Raw genomic sequence first — 26,154 nt, forward strand, 5'->3', positions numbered from 1 at the left:
CATTTGGCCGCTGAACAGTCGACCAACTGTCAATATCAGCTATTATGACAAATGAAAAATTATTTTCTTGATGTTTTGAACAGCCCTTATTAAAGTGTACTGATCAGCCTTTAATTGCTTCTCACTCAAAACCAGTCAACAGGACTGATCAGATGGATAGAATAGATAGTGACTCCCTTGTTTCCTGGACAACGTTGTCACTCTTAAACATCGCTCCATAGATGTTAACATAGCAGGACTCTCCATGAAGCCTCAGGCTTCTTCTTATTACATTAATGGTAGCCTACACCATTAACTCAATCAGATCAGATCAAGTATCCTAAATCATATATTGAAAGCTTCTTCATAAAAGGAAGAGGAGGTAGACAGAAGAAATCTATTTGGCCCATGGCCAAATATATTGTCTCTCCTTTGTATAATGAACACCATTTTTGTTATGAATGCCTTTTACTTAAGATCCCTGCTCATAGGAGCGGTGGGCAAAGTGTCTCTCCACTGCAGCAGGGACTGCATCATTACTACCCTCCCTTAGGCCTGGCTACGGCTACGGCTTGTACTGATTATAATTACCATTATTAGAGATGGCTGGGCTATAAGAAAAGAAGAGAGGGAGCGGTCGCCCCTAACAAAGTGTAGGAATGCATCCCAAATGGCACTCTATTCCCTATATAGTGCATGACCTTGGTCAAAATAAAATTTGGGACACTCTCAAAGTGTAGCTGGTGCTCGCTGCGATCCACTCACTTTGGAACTGCTGGTCACAAACTTGTGGGACCGCACTAAAGGACAAGAAGGCATCAAAGTTAATGGTTAATGCGACGTCTGTCGCCTCCTCTGCTGCCCCCTGTCACCTTCTGAAGAGCACAGGGGATTATTCTTGTAATTGAGCCTTTATCTTATGATAAATATCACCGTTAGTTCAACACCTTTCGTGTGTCTGATCTAACATCTTCCTAGATGTGACTAATGGGCATTGAAGTGGCATGAGTAGGCTCTTTCTCTCACTGCTGTTACGTTAGGCCTACTTTACAGTATTTACAATTTAATAAAAGTAGGCCTTTATGAATTTTAAATCAAATGTGGTACCCTGTAAAACAAATGCTATTGACTTAACATAATTGATCACGATCTTAAATAGAAGTGTTTTATATGTCTGTGTATTTGTATTTTTCATGGATGTATTCTGACTAAATTATACTGATGATTAATGTTTTATAAACTATTATCTGCATCACCCATGAGCTGCAGCCTCACCTCTGATAACTGGCTCAGTTTACATGCTTCAGCTTTGATAAAGGCACAGAGAGGGAACAGACCACACTACTAAAGGGTTGGCCTGGCCTGGTCATAACAGGCCTGTCGTTGTCCTCCCGGTGTGTGTTGGTTCCCTTTCCGTTCCACTACCCTCATGACTGTATAATGAATTATGCCGATGTTGAATTAGCATGTAGCTGTCGCTTCAGCTCTGCTGCCTCGTGACAGGCCCACCATAACACCCACTCCTCGCTGGCGTCGGGAGAGAGGGGGGAAATGCTGGGATTTATTAACTATTAAAGCCACAATGAAGTGTGCCCACTGAATCACCAATGCAAACACATAGGGCACAATGTTGTCACTGTAAATGAATCTAGACAGGCTCACCACACCACAGGCCGACCACACCACAGGCCGACCACACCACAGGCCCACCACACCACAGGCCGACCACACCACAGGCCCATCACACCACAGGCCGACCACACCACAGGTCCACCACACCACAGGCCGACCACACCACAGGCCCACCACACCACAGGCCCCCAACCACAGGCCCACCACACCACAGGCCCACCACACAACAGGCTCACTACACCACAGACCCACCACACCACAGGCCCACCACACCACAGGCCCACCACACCACAGACTTAATTATGCAAAAGACCACCATGTTGTTGTTGTTTTTTTTGTTTTTTATACTTAATGAAACAGTGATATTTTTATGAGTTGTCTTCAGGAGGGGGAGTGATATTAGGAAACATACACATTATGCCTGTCAATAAAACATTTTTTTTTATCTGATCCTACATATGCTTTTTTTTTTATTATGCTGACCTGACTATTTTTTTGATCTTATCTCCTTTAAACAATTAATATTATCAGATGGAAAAAATATTTACTCAAAATCATTTGCATATGCAGTACAGTATCACTAATGTGTAGAAATGAATTATATTTACTCTAGTGAACATGACCTGCTTCTTAACACATCCTCACCCTGTTCTCATAATGCTATCCTCAGCGCTATGTATGCTAACTGTAATGTGCCCTAATCATTATTCAGTGTGAGTGGCAGAGCAGAGCATAGTCAGTGTTAAGGCCAAACCAGATGAGTATACATACTGTATATGGGGGTGTGGGTGTGTCCAGTGCATGGTGACTAGTACGGGGCGTATCTGGACCGGCCAGCCGACGGTCACCTGACTGGTGTTGGGTGTCAGTTCTGGCCGGCTCCCCATGCTGCCGACCCTGATGTAACACGCATATCATGTTACAGTATCTTTATGTAAAATGGAGAAGCTCCAAAGGTGTCTGTCAGTCTGTCTGCCAGCTCATGCAGATTGAGACCGCCACATAGCGACTCATCACCTCTGATAACAGAGGCACCGTGGTCCAGGGGGGGCCCTCTGTCACTCACACACACCCTCAGCTTGACCATGCATCACTCTAACAGTGACTGAACAACCCAACATTATTAATTTAACATCAACGTTTCCCACATCATCAGACTGCCATGGCAGGCTTCCACGTCAACCTTCCCTGTTAACATGTCAGATAAATATAGAATGGGATTACATATGGTAATAGCTTTTGACAGCCCCGCTCGCTGTCATTGGTGTTGGTTTGCCTCCCTCCCCTAATCCGTTGGATACGAAATCTGGACCGCGGATGGCGGTTGATACAGGGTGTATTGTGCTGTAACTACCAGGGCCTGGTATTGTTATGCCATTTAAAAAGAGCTGAATCAGTTGGAAAAGGACTGTAGGCAGGCAGGCAAGCAAGCAGGCAGGCAGACAGACAGACAGGCAGGCAGGCAGGCAGGCGCTGTCCTGGAACATAGCTAGCTAGAGCTTAATCCCCCTTCCAGAATGCTTTGATAAACTCCCAGATATTGTCCAAACACTGACAGACAAAGCTAGTATATTTTTGGAGGATAGAAGTTATATCCTCTAATATTCATACGTATTATATTCCCCCAGTTTGTTTATGTTTTTCAATCTAACTATTTTGATATCTATTAACTGTTGTAACTGTGATAAAACATGTGAAGGATATTTATTTTGTCAATTACACATACAGTGGCCTATAGAGTCAAGTGAATATTTATCTTACTGTACTAGCTGCCTGGTTATACCCTGCCTCATATAGCCTCCCACAGCTGATCCTCTCCTCTTCTCCTCTCCTCTCTGACACGCTTCAGTCTCTCAGAAAGAGGAGGGAGACGTGTTCCTTGTCCTTGTTCAATTAAGGCTGGTCCCAAAATCAGGGTTAAGCTGAAATGATCTACCCCTCCATTCTAGCACTTCATTGTATATTTCAACATCCAACGATGGTGTCATCACAGAAAGCCACTAGCCAGTCTGGACCTGCGTCTTTTAATAATGGAAAATACGGGGACACAGAGAAAGTGTTACACGTCCTACAGTTCAAAACAAGGATGAGAGAGAGAGAGAGAGACAGAAATTAGGCCGATACCCGCTATTTATCAAAATACAGAAAAGAGACGTTAAATTCTACAACCACCTAAAAGGAAGCGATTCACAAACCTTCCATAACAAAGCCATCACCTACAGAGAAATTAACCTGGAGAAGAGCCCCCTAAGCAAGTTGGTCCTGGGGCTCTGTTCACAAACACAAACACACCCCACAGAGCCCCAGGGCAGCAACACAATTAGACCCAATTGAGTAAGGCCGCCGTAGGCAGACCTGGCTCTTAAGAGAAGACAGGCTATGTGCACACTGCCCACAAAATGAGGTGGAAACTGAGCTGTACTTCCTAACCTCCTGCCCAATGTATGACCATATTAGAGAGACATATTTCCCTCAGATTACACAGATCCACAAAGAATTTGAAAACAAACCCGTTTTTGATAAACTCCCATATCTACTGGGTGAAATACCACAGTGTGCCATCACAGCAGCAAGATTTGTGACCTGTCCCACAAGAAAAGTTCAACCAGTGAAGCACAAACACCATTGTAAATACAACCCATATTTATGCTTATTTATTTTCCCTTGTGTACCCTTAACCATTTGTACATCATTACAACACTGTATATATACACAATATGACATTTGTAATTTAAGCCAAGTGCCCTGAGGTTTTTTATTTTATTTTATCAATTTGATTTGTAAAGGGCCAGATGCTCAGAGGGGTTGAATAAATGTCATCGTCTCCCATCTGTTTAGTTTTAGTTCAGTTTAATTTATTTTCAACGGGTGACATTTGCAGTGACGACAAAACCGACCGATGGTTGTCGTCATTCTGGCCTTCCTGGCTTGATCCATTGATCCTCCACTGCGAACAGAATGCATCCATCCACGCTGATGCCTGCCTGCTCACTGTCTATATAGGAAAACACAGAGACTATCTGTCAAGAGGGAATTGATTAGACCTAAACACTGTAGACCTGACACTGTAGGCCTAAACATTGTAGACCTAAACACTGTAGACCTAAACACTGTAGACCTAAACACTGTAGACCTAAACACTGTAGACCTAAACACTGTAGACCTAAACATTATAGACCTAAACATTGTAGACCTAAACACTGTAGACCTAAACATTGTAGACCTAAACACTGTAGACCTAAACACTGTAGACCTAAACATTGTAGACCTAAACACTGTAGACCTAAACACTGTAGACCTAAACACTGTAGACCTAAACATTGTAGACCTGAACACTGTAGACCTGAACACTGTAGACCTAAACACTGTAGACCTAAACACTGTAGACCTAAACATTGTAGACCTAAACATTGTAGACCTGAACACTGTAGACCTGAACACTGTAGATCTAAACACTGTAGACCTGAACACTGTAGACCTAAACACTGTAGACCTAAACACTGTAGACCTAAACATTGTAGACCTAAACACTGTAAACCTAAACATTGTAGACCTGAACATTGTAGACCTGAACACTGCTCTCTGACTGTTTTCACTGACACTTTTCCTTTTCCTCTATCTCTCCAAAAATAGATAGAGAGATAGCTAGACTGACCCAAACTTAAGGAAAGCTTTGACTATGTACAGACTCAGTGAGCATAGCCTTGCTATTGAGAAAGGCCGCCGTAGGCAGACATGGCTCTCAAGAGAATACAGGCAATGTGCACACTGCCCACAAAATGAGGTGGAAAATGAGCTGCACTTCCTAACCTCCTGTCCAATGTATGACCATGTTAGAGACACATATTTCCCTCAGAATACACAGATCCACAAAGAATTTGAAAACAAACCCAATTTTGATAAACTCCCATATCTACTGGGTGAAATTCCACAGTGTGCCATCACAACAGCAACATTTGTGACCTGTTGCCACAAGAAAATGGCAACCAGTGAAGAACAAACACCATTGTAAATACAACCCATATTTATGCTTATTTATTTTCCCTTGTGTACCCTTAACCATTTGTACATCGTTGCAACACTGTATATATACGTAATATGACATTTGTAATGTCTTATTTGCATTGAAACTTCTGTATGTGTAATGTTTACTGTTAATTTGTATTGTTTATTTCACTTTTGTATATTATCTACCTCACTTGCTTTGGCAATGTTAACACATGTTTCCCATGCCAATAAAGCCCCTTGCATTGAATTGAATTGAGAGAGACAGAGAGACAGAGAGAGAGAGAGAGACAGAGAGAGAGAGAGAGAGAGAGAGAGAGAGAGAGAGAGAGAGAGAGAGAGAGAGAGATCTGGTTGCCCTTTAGGTTACAGAGAGCTGGTAGTCTCATCCACCAAATTACCAGGTGTGAAACAAGGAAGGGACTCGGGGGCTATGCTCATTTTGGATAGAGCAGACCTACAGTTGAGGTCAGACGTTTACATACACCTTAGCCAAATACATTTAAACTCAGTTTTTCACAATTCCTGACATTTAATCATAGTAAAAATTCCCTGTCTTAGGTCAGTTAGGATCACCACTTTATTTTAAGAACGTGAAATGTCAGAATAATGGCAGAGAGATTGATTTATTTCAGCTTTTGGGCCAGAAGTTTACATACACTCAATTAGTATTTGGTAGCATTGCCTTTAAATTGATTAACTTGGGTCAAACCTTCCACAAGCTTCCCACAATAAGTTGGGGGAATTTTGGCCCATTCCTCCTGACAGAGCTGGTGTAACTGAGTAAGATTTGTAGGCCTCCTTGCTCGCACACACTTTTTCAGCTCTACCCACAAAATGTCTATAGGATTGAGGTCAGGGCTTTGTGATGGCAACTCCAATACCTTGACTTTGTTGTCCAATAAGCCATTTTGCACACAACTTTGGAAGTATGCTTGGGGTCATTGTTCATTTGGAAGACCCATTTGCGACCAAGCTTTAACGTCCTGACTGATGCCTTGAGATGTTGCCTCAACATATCAACATAATTTACCATCCTCATGATGCCATCTATGTTGTGAAGTGCACCAGTCTCTCCTGCAGCAAAGCACCCCCACAACATGATGCTGCCACCCCTGTGCTTCACGGTTGGGATGGTGTTCTTCGGCTTGCAAGCCTCCCCCTTTTTCCTCTAAAACTAACAATGGTCATTGTTGCCAAACAGTTCTAATTTTGTTTCATCAGACCAGAGTATATTTCTCCAAAAAGTATGATTTTCATCCCCATGTGCAGATGAAAACCGTAGTCTGGCTTTTTTATGGCAGTTTTGGAGCAGTGGCTTCTTCCTTGCTGAGCAGACTTTCAGGTTATGTCGATATAGGACTTGTTTTACTGTGGATATCATTTATACTTGCGTACTATTGTTTGTACAGATGAACGTGGTACCTTCAGGCATTTGGAAATTGCTCCCAAGGATGAACCAGACTTGTGGAGGTATACAATAATTTTTCTGAGTTTGAAGGTAGGCCTTGAAATACATCCACAGGTACACCTCCTATCTACTCAAATGATGTCAATTAGCCTGTCAGAAGCTTCTAAAGCCAATTCTAAAGCCAATTTAGAATTTTCCAAGCTGTTTAAAGGCACAGTCAACTTAGTGTATGTAAACTTCTGACCCACTAGAATTGTGATACAGTTAAATAATCTGTTTGTAAACAATTGTTGGATAAATTACTTGTGTCATGCACAAGTAGATGTCCTAACCAATTTGCCAAAACTATAGTTTGTTACTGTAACAAGCAATTTGTGGAGTGGTTGAAAAACTAGTTTTAATGACTCCAACCTAAGTGTATGTCAACTTCCGACTTCAACTGTAACTCACTCCATTAATTGAATCAAAACAAGAACATTTCACATTTGGCTAGAAATTCAAAAGGAAATGATCTTACAGTTTTTCTCAGTCGCTTTGGTGCATTTTTCACATCATCCCTAACGTGCAAAATAATAAGTGCATTTCTCAGAACAATTTGTACAAACTGCAATATACAATAGATATGTTTCTAAAGCTAGTCAGTCACTAAAAATCCTTAGTACATCTCTCAAAAGTAAATATTCATGCCAATGATCATGTCAGTGTCATCAGAATGATAAGTCATTGAGTCATTGTTCACGAACAAGGTCGTCAAAATATTTAGGCATGTTGTCAATGTAACTGTGTACTTTGACAGTATTACCTGATGTAAACTTAGGCTACAGTTTGGATGACAGTTACTGTATTGAAAATGCACAAGGCTGCACTTCTATGGCATATATCAATTTCAACAGTACTATTTACATATTACTGTATGTGGGTTATTGATTGAAAAAGACTGGACAACCCAAGGGGCACAAAGGGGGAAAAAAAATGAAATTAGAAAGAAACACAGGAAACCACCCCTAAGGCACAACTTTGCCCGCAGCACTGTTGTGCTGTCTCTACACATCCAGACGTTCCTGTCTGTCGGCCCACATATTCTCATCCACATCACACCGGATATTTTCCCTTCCAATGCAACGTGGAAAGAATCTTTTGGAATGCCTTATCCATCCTCTGCAGGCGTCTACTGTGATGTCCTCACATGCTGCATCCATTGCAGCCAGCAGGGTCATCTGTGTGTGTGGCTGACGATCGTACACCTTCCACCTCCATGCTGAAAATAACTCCTCAATTGGGTTAAGGAATGGTGAATAAGGTGGGAGGAATTCTATGAGCATCCTCGGGTGGGTCACAAACCATTGCCTTATGATGTTTAATCGATGGAAACTTACATTATCACAAATGACCACATACTTTGGCAAATCCCCTCTAAACAGACCCCTCTCATCATCAGGGATGAGAGCCCTGTAAAGAGTCTCTAAAAAGTTGAGTAGATGCTGGGTGTTGTATGTCCCTATAAGGGGGATATGGGTTAGGACACCATGCTCCGAAATAGCAGCACACGTGGTGATATTTCCTCCCCGTTGGCCTGGCAAATCCACAGTAGCTCTGTGACCGATGATATTCCGACCCCGCCTTCTGCATTTGGTCAGGTTGAAGCCAGCCTCATCCACGTATACAAAGTTGTGAGAGGGTTAACTTGATTCCAACTCCATTATACGCTATATCCCAGAACACACAGTTGAATTTGTTTTGGTAAGGAAGAGTGACATAAAATGTACATATATTGCATGTTCCTTCCACAGCAATGGAAATGTGTGCAGTTTATGCTTACTGTACTATGTATCACTATAAAATGTTGCTGTAAAGTAGTTACATAGATATATGTTTTACCTGTACATACTGGTACCGTAGCTCCTTAACTCTGTCCTCATTCCTTTGGAATGGTACACGGTACAGCTGTTTCATACTCATCTGGTTTCTATGCAGCACCCTGTCGATGGTTGAGATGCTAACCGTATGGATGTTTTCAAAGACATCGTTGTCTTCTATAATGGTCCTTTGTATTTCCCTGAGTCTCATGGCATTGTTTGCTCGGGCGATGGTGCAAATAGCCTCCTCCTGTTGAGGTGTGAAAAGGTGTCCTCATCCACCGGTTTGCGGTAATCTTGCAGTCCTATGTGGGGAAAAATGCAGTGATGCATCGCACACTTTCACAAAGACAAAAACTATGCGAACACACATTTTACTGTAAAACATACAGGTGGGTGCATGTAAGGTGCAGTATGTATCTGCATAGAGTATATTTCTGTATGCTGTGAAATATAAGTGGACTACTATAATATGAAGCATTGTAGGAAGTATACAGTATACTGCTTATATACAGTAACAGTGCACTGTACATTGGTGGACAGACCTGTTCTCTCTTCGAAGCGTTTGAATTATTGAGGACACGGTTGATCTCCCAATATTCGGCTGCACCCTTCGACCCGCCTCAGCCATTGTAAGGCCACGATTGACAACATGGTCTACAATAGTGGCCCTTATGTCATCAGATATGCACCTATGTCCTCTTCTGCCTCTTCCTCTGTTTTGCCTTCCACCACGCATCATTGCTCCTCTTCTTCCTCCTCTTGGCTGTTGACCCTGTTCGTTTCCTGGTACATCCATTATTGGAAAATTGCAACTCTGTGTTGTGGTCTGTCTATATATGCTTGCCAATTGATTCTTCATGAGATGCACCTTTGAGCAATTTAGACAACTGGTTGATTGTTGGTTGAACTAACACATTACATTCCTTCATGAGTGAGGGTCAATTTCACCTGCACGATTCATCAATTCACGTTTTTGTACAAAAGGTCTAATAGAAATGTGTAAAACTATGCTTGACAGTTTATGACAAATAGTTCAACAATTTTGCATGTAATGGCTTAAGCAAGGAACCAATGTCTAGATGTTTTGAGGGGTAAGACTATTCAACAGAGAACCATCTACTATATTTTGATCAACATGACATGAGCAATTGATAATGTGGAAAAAAGCTGACACTTGTACATTATCAATTGCAATTTGTTCAAAGGAAGAAGAAATTGCTTTAATGATGTGCACAAGTGACTAGATGATTTGGAATTTGTACAAGTAGTATCAAGAATTGCACTTTTTATCTAAGAAATGCACCAAAGCGACTGAGAACAACTGTAACATAGAAAAATGTCCTCATGTGTGCTACCTCTATCCCCCCACTAGAATCCCCATACTTTAATGAAGACATCTTCTCCATCCTGGAGGGGGAAATCAATCATTTCCAGGCTCAGGGACATGTACTTGTCTATGGCGACCTAAATGCCAGAACCGGACAAGAACCTGACACCCTCAGCATACAGGGGGACAAACACCTGCCTGGACACTGTATATATACATAATATGACATTTGTAATGTCTTTATTATTTCGGAACTTCTGTGAGTGTAATGTTTTCTGTTCATTTTTATTGTTTATTTCACTTTTGTATATTATCTACCTCACTTGCTGTGACAATGTTAACATATGTTTCCCATGCCAATAAAGCCCCTTGAATTGAATTGAATGGACATTGAGAAAGAGTGCGATCGATAGATAGATAGATAGATAGATAGATAGATAGACAGACAGACAGACAGACAGACAGACAGACAGACAGACAGACAGACAGACAGAATATTATAATATTATACTGTGCAGGCATAAAGGCTGGCTTATTGGGAATTGCATGTCAGAGACACACACACACACACACACACACACACACACACACACACACACACACACACACACACACACACACACACACACACACACACATGCACACACACAAAGAAGGAGGAGGCCGGGAGATAGAAGGAGGAGGGGGGGTGGATAGGAGGGGGGGCTAATTGTTTATCCCTCTGAGAACCCTCAATGGTGGCTAAGTAAGTTCAGCAGCACTACTGGACAGGGAGAGGAGAGCAGAACAGACCCGGGTTCAAATGTTATTTGAAATCTTTCAAATACTTGTAGAGTTTGCTTTAGCCTGCCGGGAGTTAGCAGTTTTGTGTTGGTCTATTGCGCCTCACAAGCTCAATCAAGCCCAGCTAAATTATTTCAAATAGTATTTTAACCCAGGTCTGAAACAGCAGAACAGACCCATGGCTGGGAAACATTAGGGTGAATCAATTAGCCTGCCATTAGCCAATAAAGTGGCTCTCATTGACTCGTGTAATTACAACCCACAGCAAAGATGGTTTTACAGAAGCATGTTGTTCCCCCTCCCTTCTTTCTTTTCTTTATTCATTTTATTTGTTTAAGATAATCCATTCCCTAGTTTTAATTATGTGCTTTAGGTTCAGGGCGGAATAAATAAATCACAATTTGCCTCCATCAGGGCAGCATCCTCTTCAGACCAGACAGATGCAGCCAGACACAAGGCAGGTCCCAGCTCCCTGGTTCTGCCTGCTGCTCCCATGGGCTTCCTGTCTATGGAAAACAAAAACCCAAATAACTACAATATTGTAAATTATATTACACATACCTAAATATATTCCAATATCCTTTGAGGCAGACACACACTGCAGCAAGTCCTTTGGTTCTGTCTATCATACTGCCTGATAATGCTCCTCTGGGGATCCTGGCTGTGTTAACCAAATGGCAAAATAACTCCAAGGTGAAACCAGGAGACAGATATTAAGGGGGAATTAAGGGGTGAAACAGTGACAGTTTCTTGTAGCTATTGTATCGCTCAAAAAACAATTATGTCTTTGTAGCTAAAGGAATGTTCAGATTATGCTAACTAAATTTCACATTTTGTATTTATTCATACAAAAATATTATTATTCATGTCTCCCTAGCTTATAACCCTCCACAAATAAATACTTTCTACTACAGTATCAACTGCATCTTACATTTTTCTGGTGCGTTTTGTTGCTGACCGTTTTTCGTAGTTCATTCTATAAATGTGAATCAAGTATTTCCCCTCTCTTTTTTTCTACAAGCAAGATCTTAGAAGCTCTGACCTGCAGTGAAACGGTTGCTATCTTACAAGACTGATGGGGGAGGTACTTCAGGCCAAGTAAAATAAACACTGTGAATGTTAAGCTCGAGACTTGGCAGATGAGAATCTAAACATTGCGCGAACGCAGGAGGGAATTCTTGGTGTATGTCCCAAATGGCCCCCTATTCCCTATATAGTACACTACTTGTTCTGGTCAAAAGTAGTGCAGTATAAAGTGAATAGGGTGCCATTTGGGACACACTCTTTATGTTCCATTTTCAGTTGACAGTCTAGACATTTTATGACTTTGGGAAGAAATCGGTGAGCTTTAGTTTTCAGCTGCAAACATCTGAGAAGTGGCAAGGAAAAGAGGATCCTCCCTAGCTTTTGTGTGCTCTTTGAGTCCCAAAATGCTGTTAAATGTGTGATTTAGTGTGAACTCTTTATCCCTGTCCTTTAACCAAGGGACAGGAAAGATCATGTGAACTTGCAGTAAACAAAATACTTGGTTTAGTCATCCGGGTTTACTCATATTCCAAAATGTACTTTACCTTGCACATAGTAAGTAGTAACGTATCTATCTGTTCTCTAAATCTTTCCCACTATTCCACAAATGTATTCCTGTGGTATGATCCTATGAACAATTATAGGTGACGATATGGTACTACACATCTTTTCACCGGGTTATAATATTTTACAGTCTTTCAATCCTGTTTCACACTCACTTTACCGATTCAGTATTTATGAGGTGGTGGTAACCACAGGAAATGTGTTGTCTTATGGTAGAGGGGCAGGACCTGTGGTAGGGGAGCATGTCTTATGGTAGAGGGGCAGGTCCTGTGGTAGGGGAGCATGTCTTATGGTAGAGGGGCAGGTCCTGTGGTAGGGGAGCAGGTCCTGTGGTAGGGGAGTAAGACCTGTGGTAGGGGAGTTGGACCTGTGGTAGGGGAGTAGGACCTGTGGTAGGGGAGCAGGTCTTGTGGTAGGGGAGTAGGACCTGTGGTAGGGGAGTAGGACCTGTGGTAGGGGAGTAGGACCTGTGGTAGGGGAGTATGACCTGTGGTAGGGGAGCAGGTCTTGTTGTAGGGGAGTAGGACCTGTGGTAGGGGAGTAGGACCTGTGGTAGGGGAGCAGGTCTTGTGGTAGGGGAGCAGGTACTGTGGTAGGGGAGTAGGTACTGTGGTAAGGGAGCAGGTCTTGTGGTAGGGGAGCAGGTACTGTGGTAGGGGAGCAGGTCTTGTGGTAGGGGAGCAGGTACTGTGGTAGGGGAGCAGGTGCTGTGGTAGGGGAGCAGGTATTGTGGTAGGGAAGCAGGGCTTCTACATACAGTGAGGGAAAAAAGTATTTGATCCCCGGCTGATTTTGTACGTTTGCACAATGACAAAGAAGTGATCCGTTTATAATTTTAATGGTAGGTTTATTTGAACAGTGAGAGACAGAATAACAACAACAAAATCCAGATAAATGCATGTCAAAAATGTTACAAATTGATTTGCATTTTAATGAGCGAAATAAGTATTTGACCCCTTCTCAATCAGAAAGATTTCTGGCTCCCAGGTGTCTTTTATACAGGTAACGAGCTGAGATTAGGAGCACACTCTTAAAGGGAGTGCTCCCAATCTCAGTTTGTTACCTGTATTAAAGACACCAGTCCACAGAAGCAATCAATCAATCAGATTCCAAACTCTCCACCATGGCCAAGACCAAAGACCTCTCCAAGGATGTCAGGGACAATATTGTAGACCTGCACAAGGCTGGAATGGGCTACAAGACCATCGCCAAGCAGCTTGGTGAGAAGGTGACAACAGTTGGTGCGATTATTCGCAAATGGAAGAAACACAAAAGAACTGTCAATCTCCCTCGGCCTGGGGCTCCATGCAAGATTTCACCTCGTGGAGTTGCAATGATCATGAGAACGGTGAGGAATCAGCCCAGAACTACACGGGAGGATCTTGTCAATGATCTCAAGGCAGCTGGGACCATAGTCACCAAGAAAATAATTGGTAACACACTACACCGTGAAGGACTGAAATCCTGCAGCGCCCGCAAGGTCCCCCTGCTCAAGAAAGCACATATACATGCCCATCTGACGTTTGCCAATGAACATCTGAATGATTCAGAGCACAACTGGGTGAATATGTTGTGGTCAGATGAGACCAAAATGGAGCTCTTTGGCATCAACTCAACTCACCGTGTTTGGAGGAGGAGGAATGCTGCCTATGACCCCAAGAACACCATCCCCACCGTCAAACATGGAGGTGGAAACATTATGCTTTGGCATTGTTTTTCTGCTAAGGGGACAGGACAACTTCACCGCATCAAAGGAACGATGGACGGGGCCATGTACTGTCAAATCTTGGGTGAGAACCTCCTTCTCTCAGCCAGGGCATTGAAAATGGGTTGTGGATGGGTATTCCAGCATGACAATGACTCAAAACACACGGCCAAGGCAACAAAGGAGTGGCTCAAGAAGAAACACATTAAGGTCCTGGAGTGGCCTAGCCAGTCTCCAGACCTTAATCCCATAAAACATCTGTGGAGGGAGCTGAAGGTTCGAGTTGCCAAATGTCAGCCTCAAAACCTTAATGACTTGGAGAAGATCTGCAAAGAGGAGTGGGACAAAATTCCTCCTGAGATGTGTGCAAACCTGGTAGCAAACTACAAGAAACATCTGACCTCTGTGATTGCCAATAAGGGTTTTGCCACCAAGTTGTAAATCATGTTTTGCAAAGGGGTCAAATACTTATTTCCCTCATTAAAATGCAAATCAATTTATAACATTTTTTGCATGCATTTTTCTGGATTCTTGTTTTGTTTTTCTGTCTCTCACTGTTCAAATAAACCTACCATTACAATTATAGACTGATCATTTCTTTGTCAGTGGGCAAACGTACAAAATCAGCAGTTGATTCAATACTTTTTTCCCTCACTGTATATATGAACTAGTATGGACATGCCTATTAGAGTTCTGGATCACATCATTTGGGTGTAGAAATGCACCAGACAGGGTCTGAAATGGTATGCTATTCCCTGTATAGTGCACTCCTTTTGACCAGGGCAATATGGTGCCATTCCAGATGAACACAACCAGGGGTTTCCCAATCCAGATGCACACAACCAGGGGTTTCCCATTCCAGATGCACACAACCAGGGGTTTCCCATTCCAGATTCACACAACCAGAGGTTTCCCATTCCCGTTCCCCCTCCCCCCCAGTCCCTAGACCAATGCTCCCCCCATATACTCAATCTACTAGGCAACGCGACTCAATCTACCTCCCGCTGGGCCCACGGCCTGAACCCATGACCTCTTCTTCTCTCTCCCACTCATCAACTATCACAGCATTTGCATTTCCAGTCTAGTTAAAGGGAGTGGGTGGAGGGGGGGGGGGGGGGGGGGGGGAGGTGTAGGGGACAGCGGTGGGGGTACCCTCCCTCTGGCTGTACAGCCGGCCTCTTTCTCATCCCGCTGACACCCCACACAGCCCTGCCAGCCAGTCAGCTAGCCAGCCCATCCCAGGGCTGGGCAGCGGTCTAGTCTGGAGTTAATGCACCAGGCTACTCCCATTGTCTCTGGATTAATGAAGTGTTCCCTGCCTGTCCCCTTTCATTCAGAGACAATGAGACATGTAAGGAGTGTTACATTTTAAAGGGCAATCGACACACATTGGCCTTAAAGTCAGTAAGTCATATACACACACTGCATAAGTGGCTGTAGCCTTGGAAGTAATGACATTGTGTTTGCTGCTTTTGATGCACTTGTCTTCCCTGTTAACCATTTGAATTCATGGACAGTGAGACTAGGTGTTTGTAATTGGAATGGATAGACTCATGGCTCTCGAATATTAGGAGGACGTAGCATCTGTGTCATTTGTGAACATGGAAGGTTGGTCATGTCTACCCTAAAGAACAGCAAGGGAGACCTCTAGAGGAAGGAAAGGGAACAGCATGAATATACCTTGGCTCTGCTACTTCACACACACTGCCAAGTCCAGTGCTCTGTTTCTGACCTCACACTGTCCACTATCGCTCAATGACAGGCTTCAGCTGTTGCCCAGATCCTTACACAACATCACTGTTACGGTATTGTAAGAATAGTAACCTAGCACCACTGTAAGAGCATCAATTAGTGTGTGTTTGCAACGATACATTTACAGACTGAACTTGAAATCAAGTACAAAACCACCATTACCCACAGTTCATTGTGTCCCAATACTGACACATGGTGTCTACGATACCAATGATGTCACCGACACAGAGTGTGTGTCCCACATGGCACCCTATTCCACAGGCGGCTGGTGGTACCTTAATTGGAGGGACGGTCTCGTAGTGATGGCTGGAACAGAATACATTAAATGTTATCAAACACATCAAACATGTGGTTTCCATGTGTTTGATACCATTCCATTCACCATTAGTATGAGCCGTCTTCCCCTCAGCAGCCTCCGGTGCCCTAGAACCTTATGGGTCCTAACCAAAAGTAGTGCACTATAAAGTGAATGGGGTGCCATTTGGGATGCTATCTGAGTCCTCAGAGAAGATGCCTCATTCATTCTCAGAGGATAACCCCCAATTATAGTATTGGTTTATTTATTCCTCCAATATCACAAATAGTTTTATTACATACTTTATTGAATATCAAACAGTGTTGGCCTCTGCTCTGGTATTTATTATTGAAGTTGCATTTTAAGTTAATGAAATGATATAAATTGAGTTTTATTATGTGCAGTCTTGCCAGAGTCTTTAGCTATGTAGCCTTTGTTCTGGCAGAGAGATGAGCCATAAAGAGGCAGGTGATTTATCAACTGGATGAACAGCGTCCAGACAGCGAGGTCCTACTGCCAGCTACACTTCAGCTACACTACGTACCTCTACTGCAAGCTACACTACACACTGTACTTCAGTAGTCTCAGTCTGAGCCTGCTCTTTACTCGTTGCCACACATACTGCTGGCTTTTACAGTCCACATGGATGCACCACCAGGTGTTACTGTGGTGAAAAGAAAACAATTCTGCTGTACCGTTGCTCTTCAGGCCAGAGGAGGAGGATGTGTTAGGCGTGGTGTGTGTTAGGTGTGTTAGGCGTGTTAGGCATGGTGTGGAATCAGACAGGGCATGGAGCGCTGCCTACAGCCGACAGCTTGTTACGGTGTTACGCTGCTGTGATTGGTGACCTGCATGACTGACCTCTAACCTCTGACCCCTTCCTGTCGTTTGTAGTGCTGAGTATCCGTGGCACCCAGGAGGAGGAGCCTCCAGATGCCCAGCTCATGCGATTGGACAACATGTTGCTGGCGGAGGGCGTGTCTGGACCGGAGAAGGGGGGTGGTTCTGCAGCGGCTGCGGCTGCAGCTGCAGCCTCAGGAGGCGGGGCAGGAGCGGATAACTCAGCGGAACACTCGGACTACAGAGCCAAGCTCTCTCAGATCAGACAGATCTACCACACAGAACTGGAGAAATACGAGCAGGTGAGAGTGGACAGGATACACTCACCCCTCAGAGAACTACTGTCTTTGGTGCCTTTTACCATAATCACATACTCTAACCCTGTAACCCGAACACACCAGCTTCTCCATCATCATTCCCATCACAGTGATTATTTATTAACCTATGACTACCTGCCATCCACATTACTACTTCAGGCTAATGATCATTTTAAACCCATCCAAGCCCTGCTAACCCCACTGCAACACAGGGTTGTAACCCACTAACTCGTGTCCATTCATGTTGATGACACCTCACTAGTCAGAAACAATAGAAAAGCAACTTAATTTCTGATATTTACATAACAAATTAGGAGACTTTCTACATTTATGGCATCCATCTAAAGATATATTTGACAGATTTTCTCTCATCCCCATTGAATCCCCATGTAATGTGCAGTTTCCTTCTCTTCTCCTCCATGTCATTATGTACCATGCCAATAAATCAGAGTGGATTTTACTGCATAGTGTTATTTCTACTTTCCAAACCAACATGCACACAGTCAAACATGAAGGCCCTGACGGGCTGGAATGAATGCATGCCCTGTTTGATGAAATGCAGATGTATTTTCCATATAGCCCTAGACACTGCTTACATTTTCATTCATATAAAAAAGCAAAGCCAGAGTGTTGTGATGTTAGTCTAGTCTATAGACAGGGTTGCCATCCTGAAACATACATACAGTGGAGTAGGGTGAAGTTCCCTCTAGTTCCCTCTTGGGTCAATTTGACATTTTCCCCACTATTCGTTAAGGTTAGAATTGGGGGAAGGGAAGCGGATCCTAGATCTGTACCTAGGGGAAACTTCACCCTGGAGCCACATACAATAGGCAGGGCTGTAGCAGTTGGGAGTAGTGTGGGAAACAGTCCTGTGACTATGCCACCATCACATGCTGACAATGTACTACATAATAATATACCATATGTAATATATATGTAATATACTGTATTTAAGATGGTATCCCATGGCGGATGGAGGGGGGAGAGTTACACAGGGAGTCATGGCAACGGAAACAAGGTACTCCTCCACTGCAGACCACTGCCCTCCCATACACTAAAGAGATATACTATATTTTATAGTCATAATATCATTAATTTAACATGATTATTCTTTACTTTGGTTAGGTTGCTTACCAAATAGACTCATTTTATTCATAAAGCTGGATTAGTAGTAACTGAATCTATTCAGAATCCAATGTGAACTTGGCTCCTGTGATTTTATTTACAACCCAGAGCTTTCAAAACCAGAACTTTATACCACACTTCCCTCCCCTTGCAATCTCAGCGATAGCGAACAGACTCCCACTGTCAGGGTCAGGATTAGAACTGGATGGCAACCCAGTCTTGTAAAGCAGTAGTGTTGCTTAGGGAGAAAAAAATACTATAACTCACTCAGGATTTATTACCACAATTTATTAGTAGCTTTGCTAACAGCTTTACCAGGGTTTTATTTATTTATTTATTTTCCATTTTTCCCCCCAATAAGTTTATTTGTAATTTATGCAATGCGACAGGCCGTCAGGGGACAGAATCCCAAGCAGAACATTGTACTACCTCAACCATGTTTGCATGCATTTTGTTTCAGATAAGGCCCACATACTGTACACATGAACTACGATATATGTTTCTGTGCTAGGTCTGCGTGTGTGTTAACCAATGTTGTTATCGTGAAAGTATTCACACCCCTTGACTTTTTCCACATTTTGTTGTGTTACAGCCTGGCCTACAGCCTGGCCTACACACAATACCCCATAATGTCAAAGTGGATTTATGTTTTTCGAAATTTTTACAAAAAAATGAAAGGCTGAAATGTCTTGAGTCAATAAGTATTCAACCCCTTTATTATGGCAAGCCTAAGTAAGTTAAGGAGTACAATTTCACATAATAAGTTGCATCGACTCATGTGCGCAGTAATAGTGTTTAACGTGATTTTTGAATGACTACCACAACTCTCTACTCCACACATACAATTATCTGTACAGCCCTTCAATCGAGCAGTGAATTTCAAACACAGACTCAACTACAAATACCAGGGAGGTTTTCCATTGCTTCTCAAAGAAGGGCACCTATTGGTAGATGGGTAAAAAAAGCAGTCATTGAATATCCCTTTGAGCATGGTGAAGTTATTAATTACACTGGATGGTGTATCAATGGATGGTGTATCAATACACAACTCAGTTGCCAGAGAGGAAGGAAACTGCTCAGGGATTTCACCATGAGACCAATGGTGACTTTAAAACAGTTACAGAGTTTAATGGCTGTGATAGGAAAAAACTGAGGATGGATCAACAAAATTGTAGTTACTCCACAATACTAACCTAATTGAAAGAGTGAAAATAAGGAAGCCTGTACAGATTACAAATATTCCAAAACATGCATCCTGTTTGCAACAAGGCACTAAAGTAAAACTGCAAAAAAATGTCTCAAAGAAATGTACTTTTTGTCGTGAATACATTTAATGTTTGGGGCAAATCCAATACAACACTTTACTGAGTTCCAGCATACAGTAATGGTGGCTGCATCATATTATGGGTATGCTTGTAATAGTTGAGGACTGGGGAGTTTTCAGGATAAAAATAAACAGAATGGCACTAAGCACAGGGAAAATCCTAGAGGAAATGTGGTTCAGTCTGCTTTCCACCAGACACTGGGAGATGAATTCACCTTTCAGCAGGACAATTACCTAAAACACAAGGCCAAATCTACACTGGAGTTGCTTACCAAGAAGACAGTGAATTACAGTTTTTACTTAAATCTGCTTGAAAATCTATGGCAAGACCTGCAAATGGTTAGCAAGTATCAACAACCAACTTGACAGAGCTTGAAGAATTGAAAAAATAATAATGTGCAAATATTGTACAATCCAGGTGTGGAAAGCTCTTAGAGACTTACCCCCCAAAACTCACAGCTGTCATCACTGCCAAGGGTGATTCTAACATGTATTGACTCAGGGGTTGAATACTTATCTAATCGACATATATTATTGTTTTATTTGACAAATGTTATCATTTTTCTTCCACAGTATTATGTGTCGATCATTGACAAAAAATTACAATTAAATCAATTTGAATCCCACTTTGTAACACAACAGAATGTGGATAAAAAGGGGGTGTGGATACTTTCTGAAGGCACTGTATGTCTCTAATCTATCTGGGGCTGTGCCAGATGGCTTCACTGTCATCCCCATGCATCACTTTATGACACCATGACCACTCTGCACCTTACCTCTCATATCATAACCACCTATTCACTGTCATTTACATTCATTGTACAGTCATTTTTGTGTTTATTGCCTCTCTTCATTCACATCCCTGCTGTGTTTATAACTATTGCTTTCTTGTCAATAAAGACCGTTGAGATGTGTAAAATGACAGACATATTGCACAGTGACAGGGACAGAGAGAAAGGAGAGAGCGATTAAAAGAGAGCGATTAAAAGCAGGAGAATGAGAGAGACAAGGAAAGAGGGAGAGAGAGTTAGAGAGAAAGAGAAAAATACAGGGACCGAAAGAGGGAGAGAGACAGAGGTATACTGTAATATCATGTCAGGTTCACGCCTGGTGCCACACAGGAGGATGAGTATAACATCATGGCATGTTCATCTCTCAAGCCTCTCGGCTGCGACTCGGCTGCGATGAGAAGAGAAGGTGTGCTGCTCGTCAGCAGGGACTAGCAGCTGTCAGTTCCCAACGTCTCCTTTTTTAAAAAGACTACACTTACAGTTGCCATCGCCACTTCTGTTTAATATGAAAAATGTCACCACTTATATTCCCAATGTGGAAGCCTTCCTCAGAACAGCATGCATTAAACACTGCTTGATTTCCATCTCATTTTTATTTTCTGTCTATGTGCAAGACATTGATTCATTTAGAATACCATGTATAATTTCACTCTGCATGCAGACACTGGCTTTAGTCTAACAGTAAAAGATATGGCAAGGTCTTACAATAGCCATGCAGTATTTCTCCACCATGGTGAGGCTGCTATGGGCACTCTCACCAACAACATTTATTTTGACTGTCTAGATAGAATAAACTGAAGTCACGCTGGATAACAGTGTCTGCTAATTGACTAAATGACCATTTATCTGTTCACCTTTTCTCTCTGTTTGTCTCTTCCCCCCCTCTGCAGGCTTGTAACGAGTTCACAACCCATGTGATGAACCTGCTGAGGGAGCAGAGTCGCACTCGGCCCATCTCTCCCAAGGAGATCGAGCGCATGGTGGGGATCATCCACCGCAAGTTCAGCTCCATCCAGATGCAGCTCAAACAGAGCACCTGCGAAGCCGTCATGATCCTGCGCTCACGCTTCCTCGATGCCAGGTGTGTGTCTCTGCGAGTGTGTGTGTGTGCTTACAGCTGTACAAATGACCACATACAAAGTCACTGTACCACTGCAATGTTTTGTTGACTTGCTGTCACGCCCTGACCATAGAGAGCCCTTGGATCTCTATGGAGTAGTAGGTCAGGGCCTGACTAGGGGGTGTTCGAGGTTATATATTTCTATGTTGGTACTCTTGGTATGGTTCCCAATTAGAGGCAGCTGATGTTCATTGTCTCTAATTGGGGATCATACTTAAGGTTTCCCTGTTCCCACCTGCTTTGTGGGATATTGTTTTTGAGAGAGTGCATGTTGCACCGCAGTACTGCACGGTCGTTGTTTGTTTCTTGGTTTGTTTTAAGTTTCACTTGGTCTGTCTCTCCACATGATCGTGACACTTGCGTAGCTAGACATGTCCCTACCTGTAACTGCAATATTAACTTTTTTTTATTTTTATAGTAGCATACAGAAATCAAGTAATGTCCACAGCAGGTTATTCTACAGCTTACCACCACTCTATACAACATCACAGCTGATTTTCCAAAATCTTCCAAGCCTTTGAGCCTACCGACAGTACATCTCTGGGAGCCATTTGGACCAGCACATACGAGGTTGCTGCTTGGACACTGACAATCCTCTCCTCTCTTAAGGCTCCATAATGCTAAATGTTTCCCTTTTTTTCTTTTCATGCATGTTATGGATTTGCATACATTTCTCCAAGGATAAATCTAACTCAGAGTCGGAGTCAGAGGCATAACATTTAAATTAGGCTTTTGCTCTTCTCACAAAAATCCTCAACTATTATTTTGTAAATGATTGTGGCTGTGGTGCTGGTGCAGGGAGGGAGGCAAGGGAAGGGCTTTAAGTGAGAGGGTGAGAGAGAGCGAGAGAGAGAGAGAGTCAACAAGAGAGAGAGAGAGAGGGGGGGGGGGGGCACTGCTCTACCAGTCTCAGCTCTACTGATTAATCTGCAGCCTGCCCTAACACCATGCTGTGCACATTTACATATTCTCATGCAGGCTTTTGGAGTGCAGGGTGGAGATTTCAGCACAAATATCTCTAACCAGTCAGTTGATTCGATGCACGGAGTCAGACATTTTACAAGGTTCCCTTCCCAGCTTATGTAAAACTCTCATGAGATGTGGCACATGCAGACATAACCTAATAGAGGGTGGAGATGGAGAAAGAGATGGAGGAGTCAGTGAGCTGAACAGGTCATGTTTACAGAACATTGTCTATCTTTAAATAAGGAAGTGTTGTGTTGTTTGTCAGGATTTTTTAATTTTTTAATTTCACCTTTATTTAACCAGGTAGGCTAGTTGAGAACAAGTTCTCATTTACAACTGCGACCTGGCCAAGATAAAGCGTAGCAATTCAACACATACAACAACACAGAGTTACACATGGAATAAACAAAACATACAGTCAATAATAGAGTAGAACAAAAGAAAACAAAAAGTCTATATACAGTGAGTGCAAATGAGGTAAGTTAAGGAAATAAATAGGCCATGGTAGCGAAGTAATTACAATATAGCAATTAAACACTGGAATGGTAGATCGGCAGAAGATGAATGTGCAAGTAGAGATACTGGGGTGCAAAGGAGCAAGATAAATAAATAAATACAGTATGGGGATGAGGTAGGTAGATAGATGGGCTGTTTACAGATGGGCTATGTACAGGTGCAGTGATCTGTGAGCTGCTCTGACAGCTGGTGCTTAAAGCTAGTGAGGGAGGTAAGAGTCTCCAGCTTCAGAGATTTTTGCAGTTCGTTCCAGTCATGGGCAGCAAAGAACTGGAATCAAAGACAACCAAAGGAGGAATTGGCTTTGGGGGTGACCAGTGAGATATACAGTGCCTTGCGAAAGTATTCGGCCCCCTTGAACTTTGCGACCTTTTGCCACATTTCAGGCTTCAAACATAAAGATATAAAACTGTATTTTTTTGTGAAGAATCAACAACAAGTGGGACACAATCATGAAGTGGAACGACATTTATTGGATATTTCAAACTTTTTTAACAAATCAAAAACTGAAAAATTGGGCGTGCAAAATTATTCAGCCCCTTTACTTTCAGTGCAGCAAACTCTCTCCAGAAGTTCAGTGAGGATCTCTGAATGATCCAATGTTGACCTAAATGACTAATGATGATAAATACAATCCACCTGTGTGTAATCAAGTCTCCGTATAAATGCACCTGCACTGTGATAGTCTCAGAGGTCCGTTAAAAGCGTCGAGAGCATCATGAAGAACAAGGAACACACCAGGCAGGTCCGAGATACTGTTGTGAAGATGTTTAAAGACGGATTTGGATACAAAAAGATAAACATCCCAAGGAGCACTGTGCAAGCGATAATATTGAAATGGAAGGAGTATCAGACCACTGCAAATCTACCAAGACCTGGCCGTCCCTCTAAACTTTCAACTCATACAAGGAGAAGACTGATCAGAGATGCAGCCAAGAGGTCCATGATCACTCTGGATGAACTGCAGAGATCTACAGCTGAGGTGGGAGACTCTGTCCATAGGACAACAATCAGTCGTATATTGCACAAATCTGGCCTTTATGGAAGAGTGGCAAGAAGAAAGCCATTTCTTAAAGATATCCATAAAAAGTGTAGTTTAATGTTTGCCACAAGCCACCTGGGAGACACACCAAACATGTGGAAGAAGGTGCTCTGGTCAGATGAAACCAAAATATAACTTTTTGGCAACAATGCAAAACGTTATGTTAGGCGTAAAAGCAACACAGCTCATCACCCTGAACACACCATCCACCCTGTTAAAATTGATGGGAAGATGGATGGAGCCAAATACAGGACCATTCTGGAAGAAAACCTGATGGAGTCTGCAAAAGACCTGAGACTGGGACGGAGATTTGTCTTCCAACAAGACAATGATCCAAAACATAAAGCAAAATCTACAATGGAATGGTTCAAAAATAAACCAATCCAGGTGTTAGAATGGCCAAGTCAAAGTCCAGACCTGAATCCAATCGAGAATCTGTGGAAAGAACTGAAAACTGCTGTTCACAAATGCTCTCCATCCAACCTCACTGAGCTTGAGCTGTTTTGCAAGGAGGAATGGGAAAAAATTTCAGTCTCTCGATGTGCAAAACTGATAGAGACATACCCCAAGCGACTTACAGCTGTAATCGCAGCAAAAGGGGGCGCTACAAAGTATTAACTTAAGGGGGCTGAATAATTTTGCACGCCCAATTTTTCAGTTTTTGATTTGTTAAAAAAGTTTGAAATATCCAATAAATGTCGTTCCACTTCATGATTGTGTCCCACTTGTTGTTGATTCTTCACAAAAAAATACAGTTTTATATCTTTATGTTTGAAGCCTGAAATGTGGCAAAAGGTCGCAAAGTTCAAGGGGGCCGAATACTTTCGCAAGGCACTGTACCTGCTGGAGCGCGTGCTACTATGGTGACCAGTGAGCTGAGATAAGGCGGGTCTTTACCTAGCAGAGACTTGTAGATGACCTGGAGCCAGTGGGTTTGACGACGAGTATGAAGCGAGGGCCAATCAACGAGAGCATACAGGTCGCAATGGTGGGTAGTGTATGGGGCTTTGGTGACAAAACGGATGGCACTGTGATAGACTGCATCCAGTTTGTTGAGTAGAGTGTTGGAGGCTATTTAATAGATGACGTCGCCGAAGTCGAGGATCGGTAGGATGGTCAAATTTACGAGGGTATGTTTGGCAGCATGAGTGAAGGATGCTTTGTTGCGAAATAGGAAGCCGATTCTAGATTTAATTTTGGATTGGAGATGCTTAATGTGAGTCTGTAAGGAGAGTTTACAGTCTAACCAGACACCCAGGTATTTGTCGTTGTCCACGTATTTTAAGTCAGAGCCGTCCAGAGTAGTGATGCTGGACGGGCGGGCAGGTGCGGGCAGTGATCGATTGAAAAGCATGCATTTAGTTTTACTTTAATTTAAGAGCAGTTGGAGGCCACGGAAGGAGAGTTGTATGGCATTGAAGCTCGTCTGGAGGTTAGTTAACACAGTGTCCAAAGAGGGGCCAGAAGTATACAGAATGGTGTCATCTGTGTAGAGGTGGATCAGAGAATCACCAGCAGCAAGAGCAACATCATTGATGTTAACAGAAAAGAGAGTCGGCCCGAGAATTGAACCCTGTGGCACACCCATGGAGACTGCCAGAGGTCCGGACAACAGGCCCTCCGATTTGACACACTGAACTCTATCAGAGAAGTAGTTGGTAAACCAGGCGAGGCAATCATTTGAGAAACCAAGGTTGTCGAGTCTGCCAATAATAATGTGATTGACAGAGTCGAAAGCCTTGGCAAAGTCGATGAATACGGCTGCACAGTAATGT

General features: G+C 42.8%; 1 protein-coding gene across 4 annotated transcripts in view; it reads left to right on the forward strand.

The window, feature by feature from the left end:
• Positions 1–26,154, forward strand: part of LOC110524620 (pre-B-cell leukemia transcription factor 1) — a 102,069-nt gene that overhangs the window by 65,245 nt on the left and 10,670 nt on the right. For 2 of the 4 annotated variants that reach the window (XM_021604449.2, XM_021604451.2), the window contains exons 3-5: positions 17,233–17,480; positions 18,451–18,513; positions 21,626–21,816. In XM_021604449.2, coding sequence (XP_021460124.2) covers positions 17,233–17,480; positions 18,451–18,513; positions 21,626–21,816 — 502 coding nt within the window. The remainder of the gene's footprint in view (positions 1–17,232; positions 17,481–18,450; positions 18,514–21,625; positions 21,817–26,154) is intronic. The other 2 variants (XM_021604450.2, XM_021604452.2) reach the window with 1 other exon arrangement.

The sequence above is a fragment of the Oncorhynchus mykiss genome, chromosome 5 (assembly GCF_013265735.2).
Source record: "Oncorhynchus mykiss isolate Arlee chromosome 5, USDA_OmykA_1.1, whole genome shotgun sequence".
NCBI lineage: Eukaryota > Metazoa > Chordata > Actinopteri > Salmoniformes > Salmonidae > Oncorhynchus > Oncorhynchus mykiss.